Source organism: Scyliorhinus torazame, chromosome 12, assembly GCF_047496885.1.
Source record: "Scyliorhinus torazame isolate Kashiwa2021f chromosome 12, sScyTor2.1, whole genome shotgun sequence".
In the NCBI taxonomy this organism is placed as follows: Eukaryota; Metazoa; Chordata; class Chondrichthyes; order Carcharhiniformes; family Scyliorhinidae; genus Scyliorhinus; species Scyliorhinus torazame.
In genome coordinates, this window is record NC_092718.1 from 213211307 (window position 1) to 213225377 (window position 14071).

General features: G+C 50.3%; 2 protein-coding genes across 2 annotated transcripts in view; both read left to right on the forward strand.

Moving 5' to 3' along the window:
* Nucleotides 1–1084: 1084 nt before the first annotated feature.
* ovca2 (OVCA2 serine hydrolase domain containing) lies at nucleotides 1085–1934 on the forward strand. Its single transcript, XM_072470138.1, is given in 2 exon segments — nucleotides 1085–1277; nucleotides 1280–1934. Coding segments are annotated over 2 exon segments (606 nt in total). The 3' UTR covers nucleotides 1693–1934.
* A 3038-nt stretch (nucleotides 1935–4972) lies between these two features.
* trim37 (tripartite motif containing 37) overlaps nucleotides 4973–14071 on the forward strand; it is a 210467-nt gene continuing 201368 nt past the window's right edge. Inside the window, exon 1 of the mRNA XM_072469883.1 lies at nucleotides 4973–6650. The gene's annotated coding sequence lies outside the window, so the exon portion shown is untranslated. The remainder of the gene's footprint in view (nucleotides 6651–14071) is intronic.

Sequence of the window (14071 nt, forward strand, 5' to 3'; positions counted from 1 at the left end):
GGGTGGAGAGAGGGGGCGTGGGGGGGGTGGAGAGGGGCGTGGGGGTGGTGGAGAGGGGTGGAGAGGGGGGGTGGGGGGCTGGAGAGAGGGGTGGTGGAGAGTGGGGTGGAGAGGGGGGGTGGGGGGGCTGGAGAGAGGGGGTGTGGGGGCCTGGGGAGAGGGGGGCGTGGTGGGGCAGAGAGGGGGGTGTGTGAAGAGGGGGTCGTGGGGGGGGTGTGGAGAGAGAGGGTGTGGGGGGTGGAGAGAGGGGGGTGAGGACAGGAGGGGGAGGAGGGTGTGTGTGGGGGGGTGGGGGTGGAGAGAGGAGAGTGGGGGGGTGGAGAGAGGGGGTGGGGTGGAGAGATGGGGGTGGGGGTGGAGAGAGGAGAGTGGGGGGGGGTGGAGAGAGGGGGTGGGGGTGGAGAGATGGGGGTGGGGGGGTTGAGAGAGGGGGTGGGGGGGTGGAAAGGGGGTGGGGGGTGGAGAGAGGGGGTGGGGGGTGGAGAGGGGGTGGGGGGTGGAGAGAGGGGGGTTGGGGGTGGAGAGGTGGGGGTGGGGGGTGGAGGGGGTGAGAAAGTGGGGGGGGGGGGAGGGGCGGAGGCCAGGGGGGGTTTTGAAAACTAGAATGGTAACTTTAAAGTCAAGCACGTAAATAGGTGCTTGATGGCCGGCATGGACCATGATGGATCGAAGCGCTTCTGGCCGTGTTGTAAAATCTCTAACATGTTGCTCGAGCAGCCAGCCGTGTAGGCCGGTGAGCACAGGGTGATAGAGAAAACGGAGTTAGGTACAAGTTAAGACGGCAGTGGACAAGCCTGGACTCAGGGCACAGTGGTTAGCACTGCTGCCTCACGGCGCCGAGGATCCAGGTTCGATCCGGCTCTGGGTCACTGTCCGTGTGGAGTTTACACATTCTTCCCTTGACTGCGTGGGTCCCCCACAACCCAAAGATGTGCTGGGTAGCTGGATTGGCAACGCTAAGTTGTCCCTTAATTTAGAAAAAAAGAATTGGGTACTCTTAAGTTTATATTTTTAAAATGTTCAGGCACCGACAGCAGAGTTTGGATGCCACCCCGGGGCCAGGGCCGGTATATCCTTCCTGATGATGGGCAGTAAATACTTAATTGCCAGCATCAAAATAGGATTTGTAATTCTTGGCCAACGATTCACACTTGACAATGAGATAATTCTGGTATTTTTTCATGATCCAGGGACTCAAGCCGGGGAAGCTGAGGAAGATGCCCGAGGCTGGTGGTTCTCGGACCCGGGTGAGGAGAGCTTCAACGCCCTGGATCACGTGAGACCTCCAAAGGGCTTGAAGAATCATTGGAGACCGTCTCCAAAGCCATGGTTGAGTTGGGCCCGTTCGATGGTATCTTGGGCTTCAGCCAAGGAGCAGCTTTCGTGTCTATGATCTGCGCTCTCAAGCAGCAGGGTGATCCCAGATTCCAGTTCGATTTTGCAATCCTCGTTGCGGGCTTTCGGAGCAGGTGCAAGCAACACGATCGTTTCTACCAGGAGCCCATCGCTGTTCCGTCTTTGCATGTGTTTGGCGACACTGACCAGGTCATCCCGGGAGAAATGAGCCAGGAGCTGTCCACGTTCTTTGTGGATCCTGTGGTTCTCACTCACCCGGGAGGGCATTTTGTCCCTGTCTCTGCTCCTCAGAAGCCGGTTTACTTGGAGTTCCTGGAAAGGTTTCAGAAGAAATAATTCGAGCCACAAATAGGTTGTGCTATTAAAACATTTCTGCTTGAGCTCCTTGGAGATAGAATCATAAAATTGTTACAACACAAATGAGGCCATTTGGCCTGTTGATTCCATGCCAGCCTTTTGCAACATCAATTCAGCTTGTCCCACTCCCTTGCACTTTCCTTGTACCCTACAAATGTTTTCTCTCCAGATTATTTTCCAAGACTGTTTTGAAAGCCATGAATAAATCTTTCTCCACTAGACACTCTTGACGGTGTATTCCAGATCTGGACTGAATATAATGGATTTGTGAGTGCGGTACAGTGGTTAGCACTGTTGCTTCACAGCTCCAGGGTCCCAGGTTCGATTCCCGGCTTGGGTCACTGTCTGTGCGGAGTCTGCACGTTCTCCCCGTGTCTGCGTGCGTTTCCTCCGGGTGCTCCAGTTTCCTCCACAGTCCAAAGATGTGCAGGTTAGGTGGATTGGCCATGCTAAATTGCCCTTAGTGTCCAAAAAGGTGGGGTGGGGTTACTGGGCTATGGGGATAGGGTGGAGGTGTGGGCTTGGGTAGGGTGCTCTTTCCAAGAGCTGGTGCAGACTCGATGGGCCGAATGGCCTTCTGCACTGTAAATTCTATGATTAAAGTCAAAGAAACTATCCAGAATTGTTCATATAGGGAATGGAAGTGATGGGCAGGGAAGAATATCCGACTTGGTGCTGCCTGTTGGAATCATCGGGAGAGTGAGGTGCCCTGGAAACCAGTCCCAATCCCTCACTCACGTCGACTCATTCTTGATTAATCCTGTCCTTGCCCAACACTTGCTGTTTCCTAAAGGATCACCGGACACTGATCAGGAATGGAGACTCTGGCTGATTCTTCCCTTCCCTCGCCCAAGGCCGACCATGAGTGACTCCACTGCCTCGTTTGCAGTGGGCACATCTTGCTTTGAGAGTAGACAGCACCTGTGTCTCATGTAGAAATAAAGCAACGCATCTTTACAAAAATAGAAACAGCAGCCTTGCATTTATTGTGTTGTGGGATGTGAGTGTCACTGGCAAGCCCGGCATTTTCATCCTTTTGCGCGTTTCATGACCACTGGATGTCCCAAAGTGCTTTACAGCAAATGAAGTACTTTTAAAATGTAGTCACTGTCGTAATGCAAGACAAGAGGGCTGATTCTCCCCCTGCTGCACACACCCAGACCCGGAGAAGAACATAACATAAGAACTAGGCGTCGGATTCAGCCCCTTGAGCCTGCTCCACCATTCAATACAATCTCCTCTCGGCCTCAACTCCACTTTCCTGCCCGTTCTCCATCACCTTTTAACCCATTACTGATTCAAAATCTGCCTCCTTAAATATATTAAATGTCCCGGCAACCATCGCACTCTGGGCGAGTGAATTCCTCAGGTTCGTGACCCTTTGAGAGAAGTAATTTCTCATCTCTGTTTTAAATCTGCTACCCCTTATCCTAGAACAATGACCTCCCATTCTAGATTGCGTCACAAGAGGAAGCATTCGCTCCACATCTACTATGTCAATATTTTTTTATCATCATATATACTCAATTAGATAAGACATAATGCACTCGTGATAATTTACCAAAATTCACTAGACTCTGGGGTGGTCCCGGAGGTTTGGAAAATAGCAAACGTGACGCCACTGTTTAAAAAAAGGAGGTAGGCAGAAAGAGGGTAATTATAGGCCAGTGAGCTTAACTTCGGTAATAGGGAAGATGCTGGAATCTATCATCAAGGAAGAAATAGCGAGGCATCTGGATGGAAATTGTCCCATTGGACAGACGCAGCATGGGTTCATAAAGGGCAGGTCGTGCCTAACTAATTTAGTGGAATTTTTTGAGGACATTACCAGTGCAGTAGATAACGGGGAGCCAATGGATGTGGTATATCTGGATTTCCAGAAAGCTTTTTTAAAAATGTTTTTATTCTCCTTCAAAATTTACACCCCACCCACAAACAGTAAACGGTGACAAATACAAAATCAATCCCCTTAACAATACCAACGATCCCATCCTCCCACCACCCCAAACAACGGCCCACCTGTCAATATATGCATCCAATAAAACAAACCCTCCCACGGTGGAAACAAAAAACAAAGGAGAAAAAGAAAAAGGAGTCCGGGACCTCCCAATGTCACCATTAACCTATGGAGTCCATTCCCCCCACCCCCCTGACATTCAACGCCATCCAGCCTCTGAAAGAGTACCGTACATGATATCCAAGAGTTGTAAACCCCCCCCCCCCCAATCTCCTCCCGTCCACTGCCTCTTGTAAAAGTCCTCCCCCCAACCTTGGTTCCTTCCCCCCAACTTTCCACCCCGGCGAGACCACTCGGACCCTGTTCTGCCAGGCTCCGATGGCTGCAGCCCCTACCCCCACCTCACTCCCGTTCACTGGCCGGCTTAAACCGGCCAGCGTGGAGGCCCCCGCCCGGGTCCCTTTCCCCCTTGCCCGGCCGTAGGAAAGCCCAGAAATCCCGTTTTAGCACAAACCCCGCATATCCACCTACTCCCCAAAGGGCCCTCATTTCGAGTGAAAGTCCCATCACTTCCCTTGTCCAAATATATACAACATTGGCTCCTTTAGCCCATACACCCGCACACAGTGAAACAAAAACGAAGAAAATACAGTCATGAGGTTACATCGGCACATGGCCATTTCTCAGTTCTGCCACGATCCTTCTGCCTTCGCAAACTCCTCTGTTGCTTCCGCCGTTCCAAAATAAAAGTCCTTGAGCTTGTAAGTCACCCTCAGCTTCGCTGGATATACAATGCTGCACTGCACCTTGCTAATGTACAGTGCCCTCTTCACCCGGTTGAAGGCAGCCCGGCTCCTTGCCAGCTCCACCGTAAAGTCCTGGTATACACGTATACCAGCTCCAGCCCACTGCACCACCCGCTTCTGCTTGGCCCAGCTCAGGACCTTCTCCTTCACACTGTACCTACGGAAGCACAGAGTCACTGCCCTTGGCGGCTCACTCGCCTTTGGTACAGGCCTCCACGACTGATGTGCCCGATCCAGCTCATATCGGGAGGGATCCTCCCCCTCCCCCAATAGTTTCGCCAACATCGTGGCAAAATACTCAGTCGGCCTCGGTCCTTCAACTCCTTCGGGCAGCCCCACAATCCTCAAATTCTGTCGCCTGGATCTGTTTCCCAGGTCTCCCATTTTTCCTTGCAGATCCTTGTTAATGCCCATCACCTTCCGCATCTCCTTCCCCATCGAGGTAAGTTGATCACCATGCTGCAATAACGTCTCCTCCACTTCCTTCAGCGCCTCCCCTTGCTCTCGCACCTCCGCCACTGCGCTCGCCACCTCCGTCCTCACCGGGGAAGCCGCCTCCTCCACCAGCCACTCAAAACCTCCCTCATCTCCTTCCTCACCGTCTCCATGTATTTTGTAAACTGCCTTTCGAATTCCGCAGCCATCACCTTTGTTATTTCTTCAGCCGTGAGCAATGCGGCCTCCCCTGGTGCTCCAGCCTCAGTTTTCCTTGGTGACCCTGTGGTGACCTTTCCACTCCCCGACGGACCTTCATCTGTCTTTTTTACCGGCCGTTTTTTTGCTCACCCTCGACATTTTCCTTTACTGTGCCTTCTCCCTGCTTTTGCTGCCTCCGTGGACCCTGGGACCGGGCTTAAAGCCCTGTAAATGCCGTTTCCGAATGGGAGCCTTCCATTGTGCGGCTGCCTCCCGCCCGCCATCACCGGAAGTCCGATTTCCAGAAAGCTTTTGATGAGGTGTCACACAAAAGGTTGCTGTATAAGATAAGGATGCAAGGTGTTAAGGGCAAAGTAGTAGCATGGATAGAGGATTGGTTAATTAATAGAAAGCAAAGAGTGGGGATTAATGGGTGTTTCTCTGGTTGGCAATCAGTAGCTAGTGGTGTCCCTCAGGGATCAGTGTTGGGCCCACAATTTACATAGATGATTTGGAGTTGGGGACCAAGGGCATTGTGTCCAAGTTTGCAGACGACATTAAGATAAGTGGTAAAGCAAAAAGTGCAGAGGATACTAGAAGTCTGCAGAGGGATTTGGATAGTCTAAGTGAATGGGCTAGGGTCTGGCAGATGGAATACAATGTTGACAAATGTGAGGTTATCCATTTTGGTAGGAATAACAACAAAATGGATTATTATTTAAATGATAAAATATTAAAACATGCTGCCGTGCAGAGGGACAATACCATTATGCTACCGCCTCCCCCTCTTTCCATTAATATACCTATCGGATATCTTGGGATTTTCCCTACTTTTACCAGCCAGAGCTTTCTCATATCCCCTCTTTGCTCATCCTGCACTTTCTGTACTCTACTAATGCCTCCGTTGATTTGCTCCCCCTGTACTTGCTGAAAGCCTCTCTTTTCCTTCTCATCGTATCCTGAATATCTCTGGTCATCCATGGTTCTCTGGGCTTATTACTCCTTCCTGTTACCCTATAGGGAACATTTTGGGCTTGTACCCTCCCCATTTCACTTTTGAACCTCCCTCCCCACATTGCTCTTCTGTAGGTAGGTTCCCCCACAAGTAACTCTTCCCAGTCCACCTGGGTCAGATCCTCCCTTATTTTACTAAATTCCCATGTGGCCATATCAACAAGGATCCTTCGACAGCACCTGCCACACCCACAATCTCCGTAGGATGACATGGGAACATCACCACCTTGCCCTTGGAACAGCACCTTCCAAACTTGCAACCTCTGCCATCTAGCAGAACAAGGGCAGCATGGGAACACCACCACGACTGCAAGCTCCCCTCCCAGCTACACATTATCCTGACTTGGAAATATACCATCAGCCCTCCTCTGTGGCTGGATGAAAACCCTGGAACTCCCTTACCAGCACTGTGGGTGCACCTACACCTCAGGGACTGCAGCGGTTCAAGAAGGCAGCTCACCGACATCTGTGCAAGGGCAATTAAGGATGGACAATAAATGCCGAGTCAGCCGCACCCATGTCCTGTGAGTGAATACATTAAACTTACCTCACTGAATACGCGGTTGCACAGTGGTTAGCATTGCTGCCTCACAGCACCAGGGACGCAGGTTCGATTCCAGCCTTGGGTGACTCCGCGGAGTCTGCACGTTCTCCCCGTGTGTGCGTGGGTTTCCTCCGGGTGCTCTGGTTTCCTCCCACGATCTAAAGATGTGCAGGTTAGGTGGATTGGCCACGCTAAATTGCCCCTTAGTCTCCAAAAGGCTTGGTGGGGTTACTGGGATAGGGTGGGGCCTGACCTAGGGTAGGGTGCTTTTTCGGAGGGTCGGTGCAGACACGATGGGCCGAATGGACTCCTGCACTGTCGGGATTCTATGAATGGCAGGATAGGCTGGGGGGGGGGGGGGGGGGGGAGGGAGCGACGCTGGATTATCTCGCCACGAATGGCAATTCGCAACAGCCGTCTTGCTCATGTCGGCCCCCTTCCCCGTTAAGTGACAGCGCTTGCACAAGCAGGCCTCAGGGCTGGATACCAGGATGTGTAACCCAGGCAGCCCCTTGTGCCCCGGCCCGATAGCAGGCGTCGACTCTACCTTCCAGGCTCATAAATCATCTTGATTGTCTTTGAATCCATTTTGATGGATTTGTTTGGCAATGGAAGATGACAGGAAATAAACCGGGGCCCCCAGAGGGCTGCCTGCTAGCAGCCTCACAGCAGATGGCTTGATGTATTGAACAATAATTTGATATAAAATTCCTATTAAAATGGCAGCCACTCAACGAGGTCAAATAATCACGGCAGAAGCTTGCAAAACACAAACTTTTTTTGATCATTTGAGGTTCAGAGCTTTTCAGTTTTCTTTGGTTTTGCCCCAGTTCCAACTGAGTGACGAACAGGAGCAGATTAGTGACTGGGATCTTATTTCAGTGGCTCAGGGGTTTTGAGGTATTCACAGACCATTCGGCCCAACAGGCTCATCCTGGGTCAAACAAGCCTCCTCCACCCTTCTTCACTGAACGCTCATCAACATGGGATTCCTCCGGGTGCTCTGGTTTCCTCCCACAGTCCAAAGATGTGCAGGTTAGGTGGACTGGCCATGCTAAATTGCCCCTTAGTGTCCAAAAAGGGGTGGGGTTACTGGGTTGCGGGGATGGGTTGGCGGTGTAGGCTTAAATGGGGTTCTCCAAGGGGCGGTGCAGTCCCGATGGGCCGAATGGCCTCCTTCTGCACTGTAAATTCTATGATCTCCCCCCGTAAATGCATCTGTGTTTTCGTCTCAACCAAGCATGCGGTAGCATTCTAACCACTCTCCGCCTAAAGAGGCTTCTTCTGAACTCTCTCTGTGACTGTCTTACGGGATGTGGGCGTCGCTGGCTAACCCAGCATTTATTGCCCACCCCGAGTTGCCCATGAGAAGGTGGTGGTGAGCCGCCTTCTCGAACCGCTGCCGTCCCTGAGGGTATATTTATGGCCCCTAGCCCTGCTCTCGCTCTCAAGTGGAAACACCTTCTCTACGTCTTTCCTTTTGGACCCTTTCACCAATTCAAAGACCTCTATGAGTCCTCACAATAATATTCTCTTTTCCAGGGAAGAGCCCCAGTTTGGGTTGGGGGTTGGAGGGGAAGGTTTGGGTGTTTGCTTGTACTTTTCCCTCTCTGACTTTGGACATCCGGCCACTTGATTGGCTGCGAAGGCCAGAAGTTGTGAAGGAGGCTATATAAATGTAGGTCTTTTTTTTATAAAGTACCCTTTAATGTAATAAAACGTCCTGGGGTGTTTCACACAGACAGAAATAAGCATCGTGTAAAGGAGGAGTCTTTAACCAAAAGCTTGGCTTCTGAGGAGATCCTAATGGAAGGGTGCAGAGGCAAAACTATGAGGGAAGTCAAGAGAGTAAATGGAAGTGACTTGGACGTTTGAGGCTTCAGATCTGCTTGAAGAGTTGGCTTGCCTACTTTGAGCTTCTGCAGCTTTGGGAGATTCCTGTACTCAGTCCGCACGCAAATGAAGTGAGTGGCTTGGGGAGGGAAGCAGTGCCTGGGGCTAGTGACTTTTCCCACGTAATTAAAAAACACACAGGTGATCCTGGGTATATCCGTTGGGACTAAAGAAACATGCATAAAATCAGGGCAATAGCACTGTTGCTTCACAGCTCCAGGGTCCCAGGTTCGATTCCCCACTGGGTCACCGTCTGTGCGGCGTCTGCACGTTCTCCCCGTGTCTGCGTGGGTTTCCTCCGGGTGCTCCGGTTTCCTCCCACAAGTCCCGAAAGACGTGCTTGTTAGGTAATTTGGACATTCTGAATTCTTCCTCCGTGTACCCGAACAGGCGCCAGAATGTGGCGACGAGGGGATTATCACAGTAGCTTCATTGCAGTGTTAATGTAAGCCTACTTGTGACAATAAGGATTATTAAATATGCTCTTGTTTGCCCTATAATTCTCGACGGTGGTATATCCTGCAATGGAATTTGGAAAGTATTTACTAACAAGGGAGAATGAATCTCAATTCATTGTTTCCTCTCATGCTCCTGTTGTACAAGCAAAGCACCAGGAGACCACAGGAGGTTGGTTAGCAAACTTAAAGCACGTGGGATCGGAGGTAACATACTGGCATGCATTCAGGATCGGCTAACAGGCAGAAAACAGCAAGTAGGAATAAACGGGTTATTCTGGCATTGGCAGACTGTGACGAGTGGGGTACCGCAAGGGTCAGTACTTGGGGCCCCAGCTGTTCACCATATATAGCAATGATTTGGATGTGGGGACCACAGATATTTCCATGTTCGCAAATGACACAAAGCTAGGTGGAAGTGTGTGTTGTGAGAAACATGCTAAGTGGCTTCAAAGGATTTGGATGGACTTGGTGAGTGGGCAATTAAAGAACATGGCAGATGGAGTATAATGTGGAAAAATGTAAGGTTCTCCACTTTGGCAGGAGGAACACTTGTGCAGAGTAATGGTACGAGTTTAGAAAGTGTATATGTATAAACACACCTGGGTGTCCTTGTCCATAAGTCACTAAAGGCTAACATGCAGGTGCAGCAGGAAATTAGGAAGGTATGTCAGCTTTTATCGCAAGAGGGTTCGAGTGAAGCCTTTCTATCAATTGTAAAGCACCTTGGTTAGACCGCACTTGGAGTATTGTGTGCAGTTTTCATCATCTTACCTTAGGAAGGATATTATTGCCACAGAGGGAGTTCAGCAAAGATTCACTTGCAGTGGGTGACTGGGCGATCTATGAAAAGAGCGAGGGGAAACTGGGCCTGTATTCTCTGGTGGTTTTTAAGAATTAAAAGTGTACTCATTGAAACCTACAAAATGCTTAAAAGGGATTGACAGGATAGATGACAGGATAGACAGGAATAACAGCAGAATGGATTATTATTTAAACAATAAGATGTTAAAACATGCTGCTGTGCAGAGGGACCTGGGTGTGCTGGTGCACAAGTCGCAAAAAGTTGGTGTGCAGGTGCAACAGGTGATTAAGAAGGCTAGTCGAGTTTTGTCTTTCATTGCTAGAGGGATGGAGTTCAAGACTAGTGAGGCTATGCTGCAATTGTATAGGGTGTTGGTGAGGCCGCATCTGGAGTATTGTGTTCAGTTTTGGTCTCCTTACCTGAGAAAGGACATATTGGCACTGGAGGGTGTGCAGAGGAGATTCACTAGGTTGAATGCAGAGTTGAGGGGATTAGATTATGACGAGAGGTTGAGTAGACTGGGACTTTACTCATTGGAGTTTAGAAGGATGCGGGGGGGATCTTATTGAGACATATAAAATTATGAAGGGAATAGATAGGATAGATGCGGGCAGGTTGTTTCCAATGGTCGGGGAAAGCAGAACTAGGGGGCATAGCCTCAAAATAAGGGGAGGTAGATTTAGGACGGAGTGTAAGAGGAACTTCTTCACCCAAAGGGTTGTGAATCTCTGGAATTCCTTGCCCAGTGAAGCAGTTGAGGCTCCTTTAAACGTTTTTAAGAAAAAGTTAGATGCCTTTCTAAAGAATAAAGGGATTCGGGGATATGGTGTGCGGGCTGGAGAGTGGAGCTGAGTCCACAAAGATCAGCCATGACCTCATTAAATGGCGGAGCAGGCTCGAGGGGCCAGATGGCCTACTCCTGTTCCTAGTTCTTATGTTCTTATGCAGGCAAGATAGGTCAGCACGGTAGCATTGTGGTTAGCACAATTGCTTCACCGCTCCAGGGTCCCAAGATCGATTCTCGGCTTGGGTCACTGTCTGTGCGAAGTCTCCACGTTCTCCCCCGTGTGTGCGTGGGTTTCTTCCGGGTGCTCCGGTTTCCTCCCACAGTCCAAAGATGTGTAGGTTATCATAGATTATCATAGAATTTACAGTGCAGAAGGAGGCCATTCGGCCCATTGGGTCTGCACCGGCTCTTGGAAAGAGCACCCTACCCAAGGTCAACACCTCCACCCCATCCCCATAACCCCATAACCCAGTAACCCCATCCAACACTAGAACATAGAACATAGAAAAATACAGCACAGAACAGGCCCTTCGGCCCACGATGTTGTGCCGAACCTTTGTCCTAGATTAATCATAGATTATCATTGAATTTACAGTGCAGAAGGAGGCCACTCGGCCCCTTGAGTCTGCACCGGCTCTTGGAAAGAGCACCCTACCCAAACTCAACACTTCCACCCAACACCAAGGGCAATTTGGACATTAAGGGCAATTTATCATTGGCCAATTCACCTAACCCGCACATCTTTGGACTGTGGGAGGAAACCGGAGCACCCGGAGGAAACCCACGCAGACACGGGGAGGACGTGCAGACTCCACACAGACAGTGACCCAAGCCGGAATCGAACCTGGGACCCTGGAGCTGTGAAGCATTGTGCTATCCACAATGCTACCGTGCTGCCCTTGAGAACAAATAAATCTACACTATAATTTTACTGTAATCCATGTACCTATCCAATAGCTGCTTGAAGGTCCCTAATGTTTCCGACTCAACTACTTCCACAGGCAGTGCATTCCATGCCCCCACTACTCTCTGGGTAAAGAACCTACCTCTGATATCCCTCCTATATCTTCCACCTTTCACCTTAAATTTATGTCCCCTTGTAATGGTTTGTTCCACCCGGGGAAAAAGTCTCTGACTGTCTACTCTATCTATTCCCCTGCTCATCTTATAAACCTCTATCAAGTCGCCCCTCATCCTTCTCCGTTCTAATGAGAAAAGGCCTAGCACCCTCAACCTTTCCTCGTAAGACCTACTCTCCATTCCAGGCAACATCCTGGTAAATCTTCTTTGCACCTTTTCCAAAGCTTCCACATCCTTCCTAAAATGAGGCGACCAGAACTGTACACAGTACTCCAAATGTGGCCTTACCAAAGTTTTGTACAGCTGCATCATCACCTCACGGCTCTTAAATTCAATCCCTCTGTTAATGAACGCGAGCACACCATAGGCCTTCTTCACAGTTCTATCCACTTGAGTGGCAACTTTCAAAGATGTATGAACATAGACCCCAAGATCTCTCTGCTCCTCCACATTGCCAAGAACTCTACCGTTAACCCTGTATTCCGCATTCATATTTGTCCTTCCAAAATGGACAACCTCACACTTTTCAGGGTTAAACTCCATCTGCCACTAAGGGCAATTTTGGACACTAAGGACAATTTATCACGGCCAATCCACCTAACCTGCACATCTTTGGACTGTGGGAGGAAACCGGAGCACCCGGAGGAAACCCACACACACACGGGGAGGATGTGCAGACTCCGCACAGACAGGTTAGGTGGATTGGCCGTGATAAATTGCCCTTAGTGTCCAAAATTGCCCTTAGTGTTGGGTGGGGTTATTGGGTGAGGTGTGGCCTTGAGTAGGGTGCTCCTCCCAAGAGCCGGTGCAGACTCGATGGGCCGAATGGCCTCCTTCTGCACTGTAAATTCTATGATCTAAGATGTTTCCCCTGGTTAGGAAGTCTGGAACCAGAGGGCACAATTTCAAAACAAGGGCGAAGCTACTGAGGAACAAGATGAGGACAAAATATTTTTACTCAGAGGGTTGTGAATCTTTGGAATTCTCCACCCCAGAGGGTTGTGGAAGCTCGGTCATTGAGTGTGTCTCAAGCAGAGATTGACGGATCTCTAAATGCTAACGGCATAAAGTCACGTCTCTCTGGAATCTTTCAGCATCCCTCTCCATCCACCTGTCAACACCTTCCATAAATACAAGGTGGCAAATGGGCAAACTAACCCACAGCCTCTGCCTCCCTCTTACAAATTGCTAGAGGTTGTGCTCAGGAGTCCAGCAATGATTAAACCCTTGGCTCCCTTCATCCACCCTTCCATGCTGCCTCAAAGTAGCTCTGATACCTTGGCCAAGGTTGGACACTCTGGTTGCTGGTGTAGTGCACGTATCTTCCTGCAGGACAACCTCATTCCAATTCCAATCCTCTTCTCTTCCAGCACCTAATGGTGGACTAAGGCAGACTTTCATATGTCATAGCTAGTCATTCCTGAACAGGTCGTTACTCTGTTGCCAGAGGCTTATAGCTTGTGGGGCACCCCTCTACATCAAACATGGCTGACCAGCATTCTCTCCCACTCTTACCTCCAGCCATTGGTGTGGTGGAAGGATTTACAGATTGGCACTCAAGGTGTTTGGCTGCGTTATGAACGCACCTTCCTTGGCCATGGGGTGGGAATCGAACACAGATCTTCTGGCTCAGAGGCAGGTATGCTACCCACTATGCCACAAGACCTAAGGCAGCCCCATACACTGGTGCAATACAACAAATGTTTTCTCTCCAGATTATTTTCCAAGACTGTTTTGAAAGCCATGAATAAATCTTTCTCCACTACACACTCTTGACAGTGTATTCCAGATCTGGACTGAATATAATGGATTTGTGAGTGCGGTACAGTGGTTAGCACTGTTGCTTCACAGCTCCAGGGTCCCAGGTTCGATTCCCGGCTTGGGTCACTGTCTGTGCGGAGTCTGCACGTTCTCCCCATGTCTGCGTGGGTTTCCTCCGGGTGCTCCGGTTTCCACCCACAGTCCAAAGATGTGCAGGTTAGGTGGACTGGCCGTGCTAAATTGCCCCTTAGTGTCCAAAAAGGTGGGGTGGGGTTACTGGGCTCTGGGGACAGGGTGGAGGTGTGGGCTTGGGTAGGGTGCTCTTTCCAAGAGCCGGTGCAGACTCGATGGGCCGAAGGGCTTCCTTCTGCACTGTAAATTCTATGATTAAACCTCTGATCGCAATTGTCAAACGCAGCTCAGTGGTGAGCACTCTTATCTGAGTCTGAACCCCAGGGTTTTGAACACATGTCGTACCAACGGAGTGCTGCTCAGTTAAAGATGCAGGGCGAGATCCTCTGGCCTCCCCACGGCGTGTTTCCCAGTGGCGGGAGGCGGCCTGCCGCTGGTCAGCGGTGGCATCTTGTGGTCCCGCCACTGTGAATGGGATTTCCTATTGT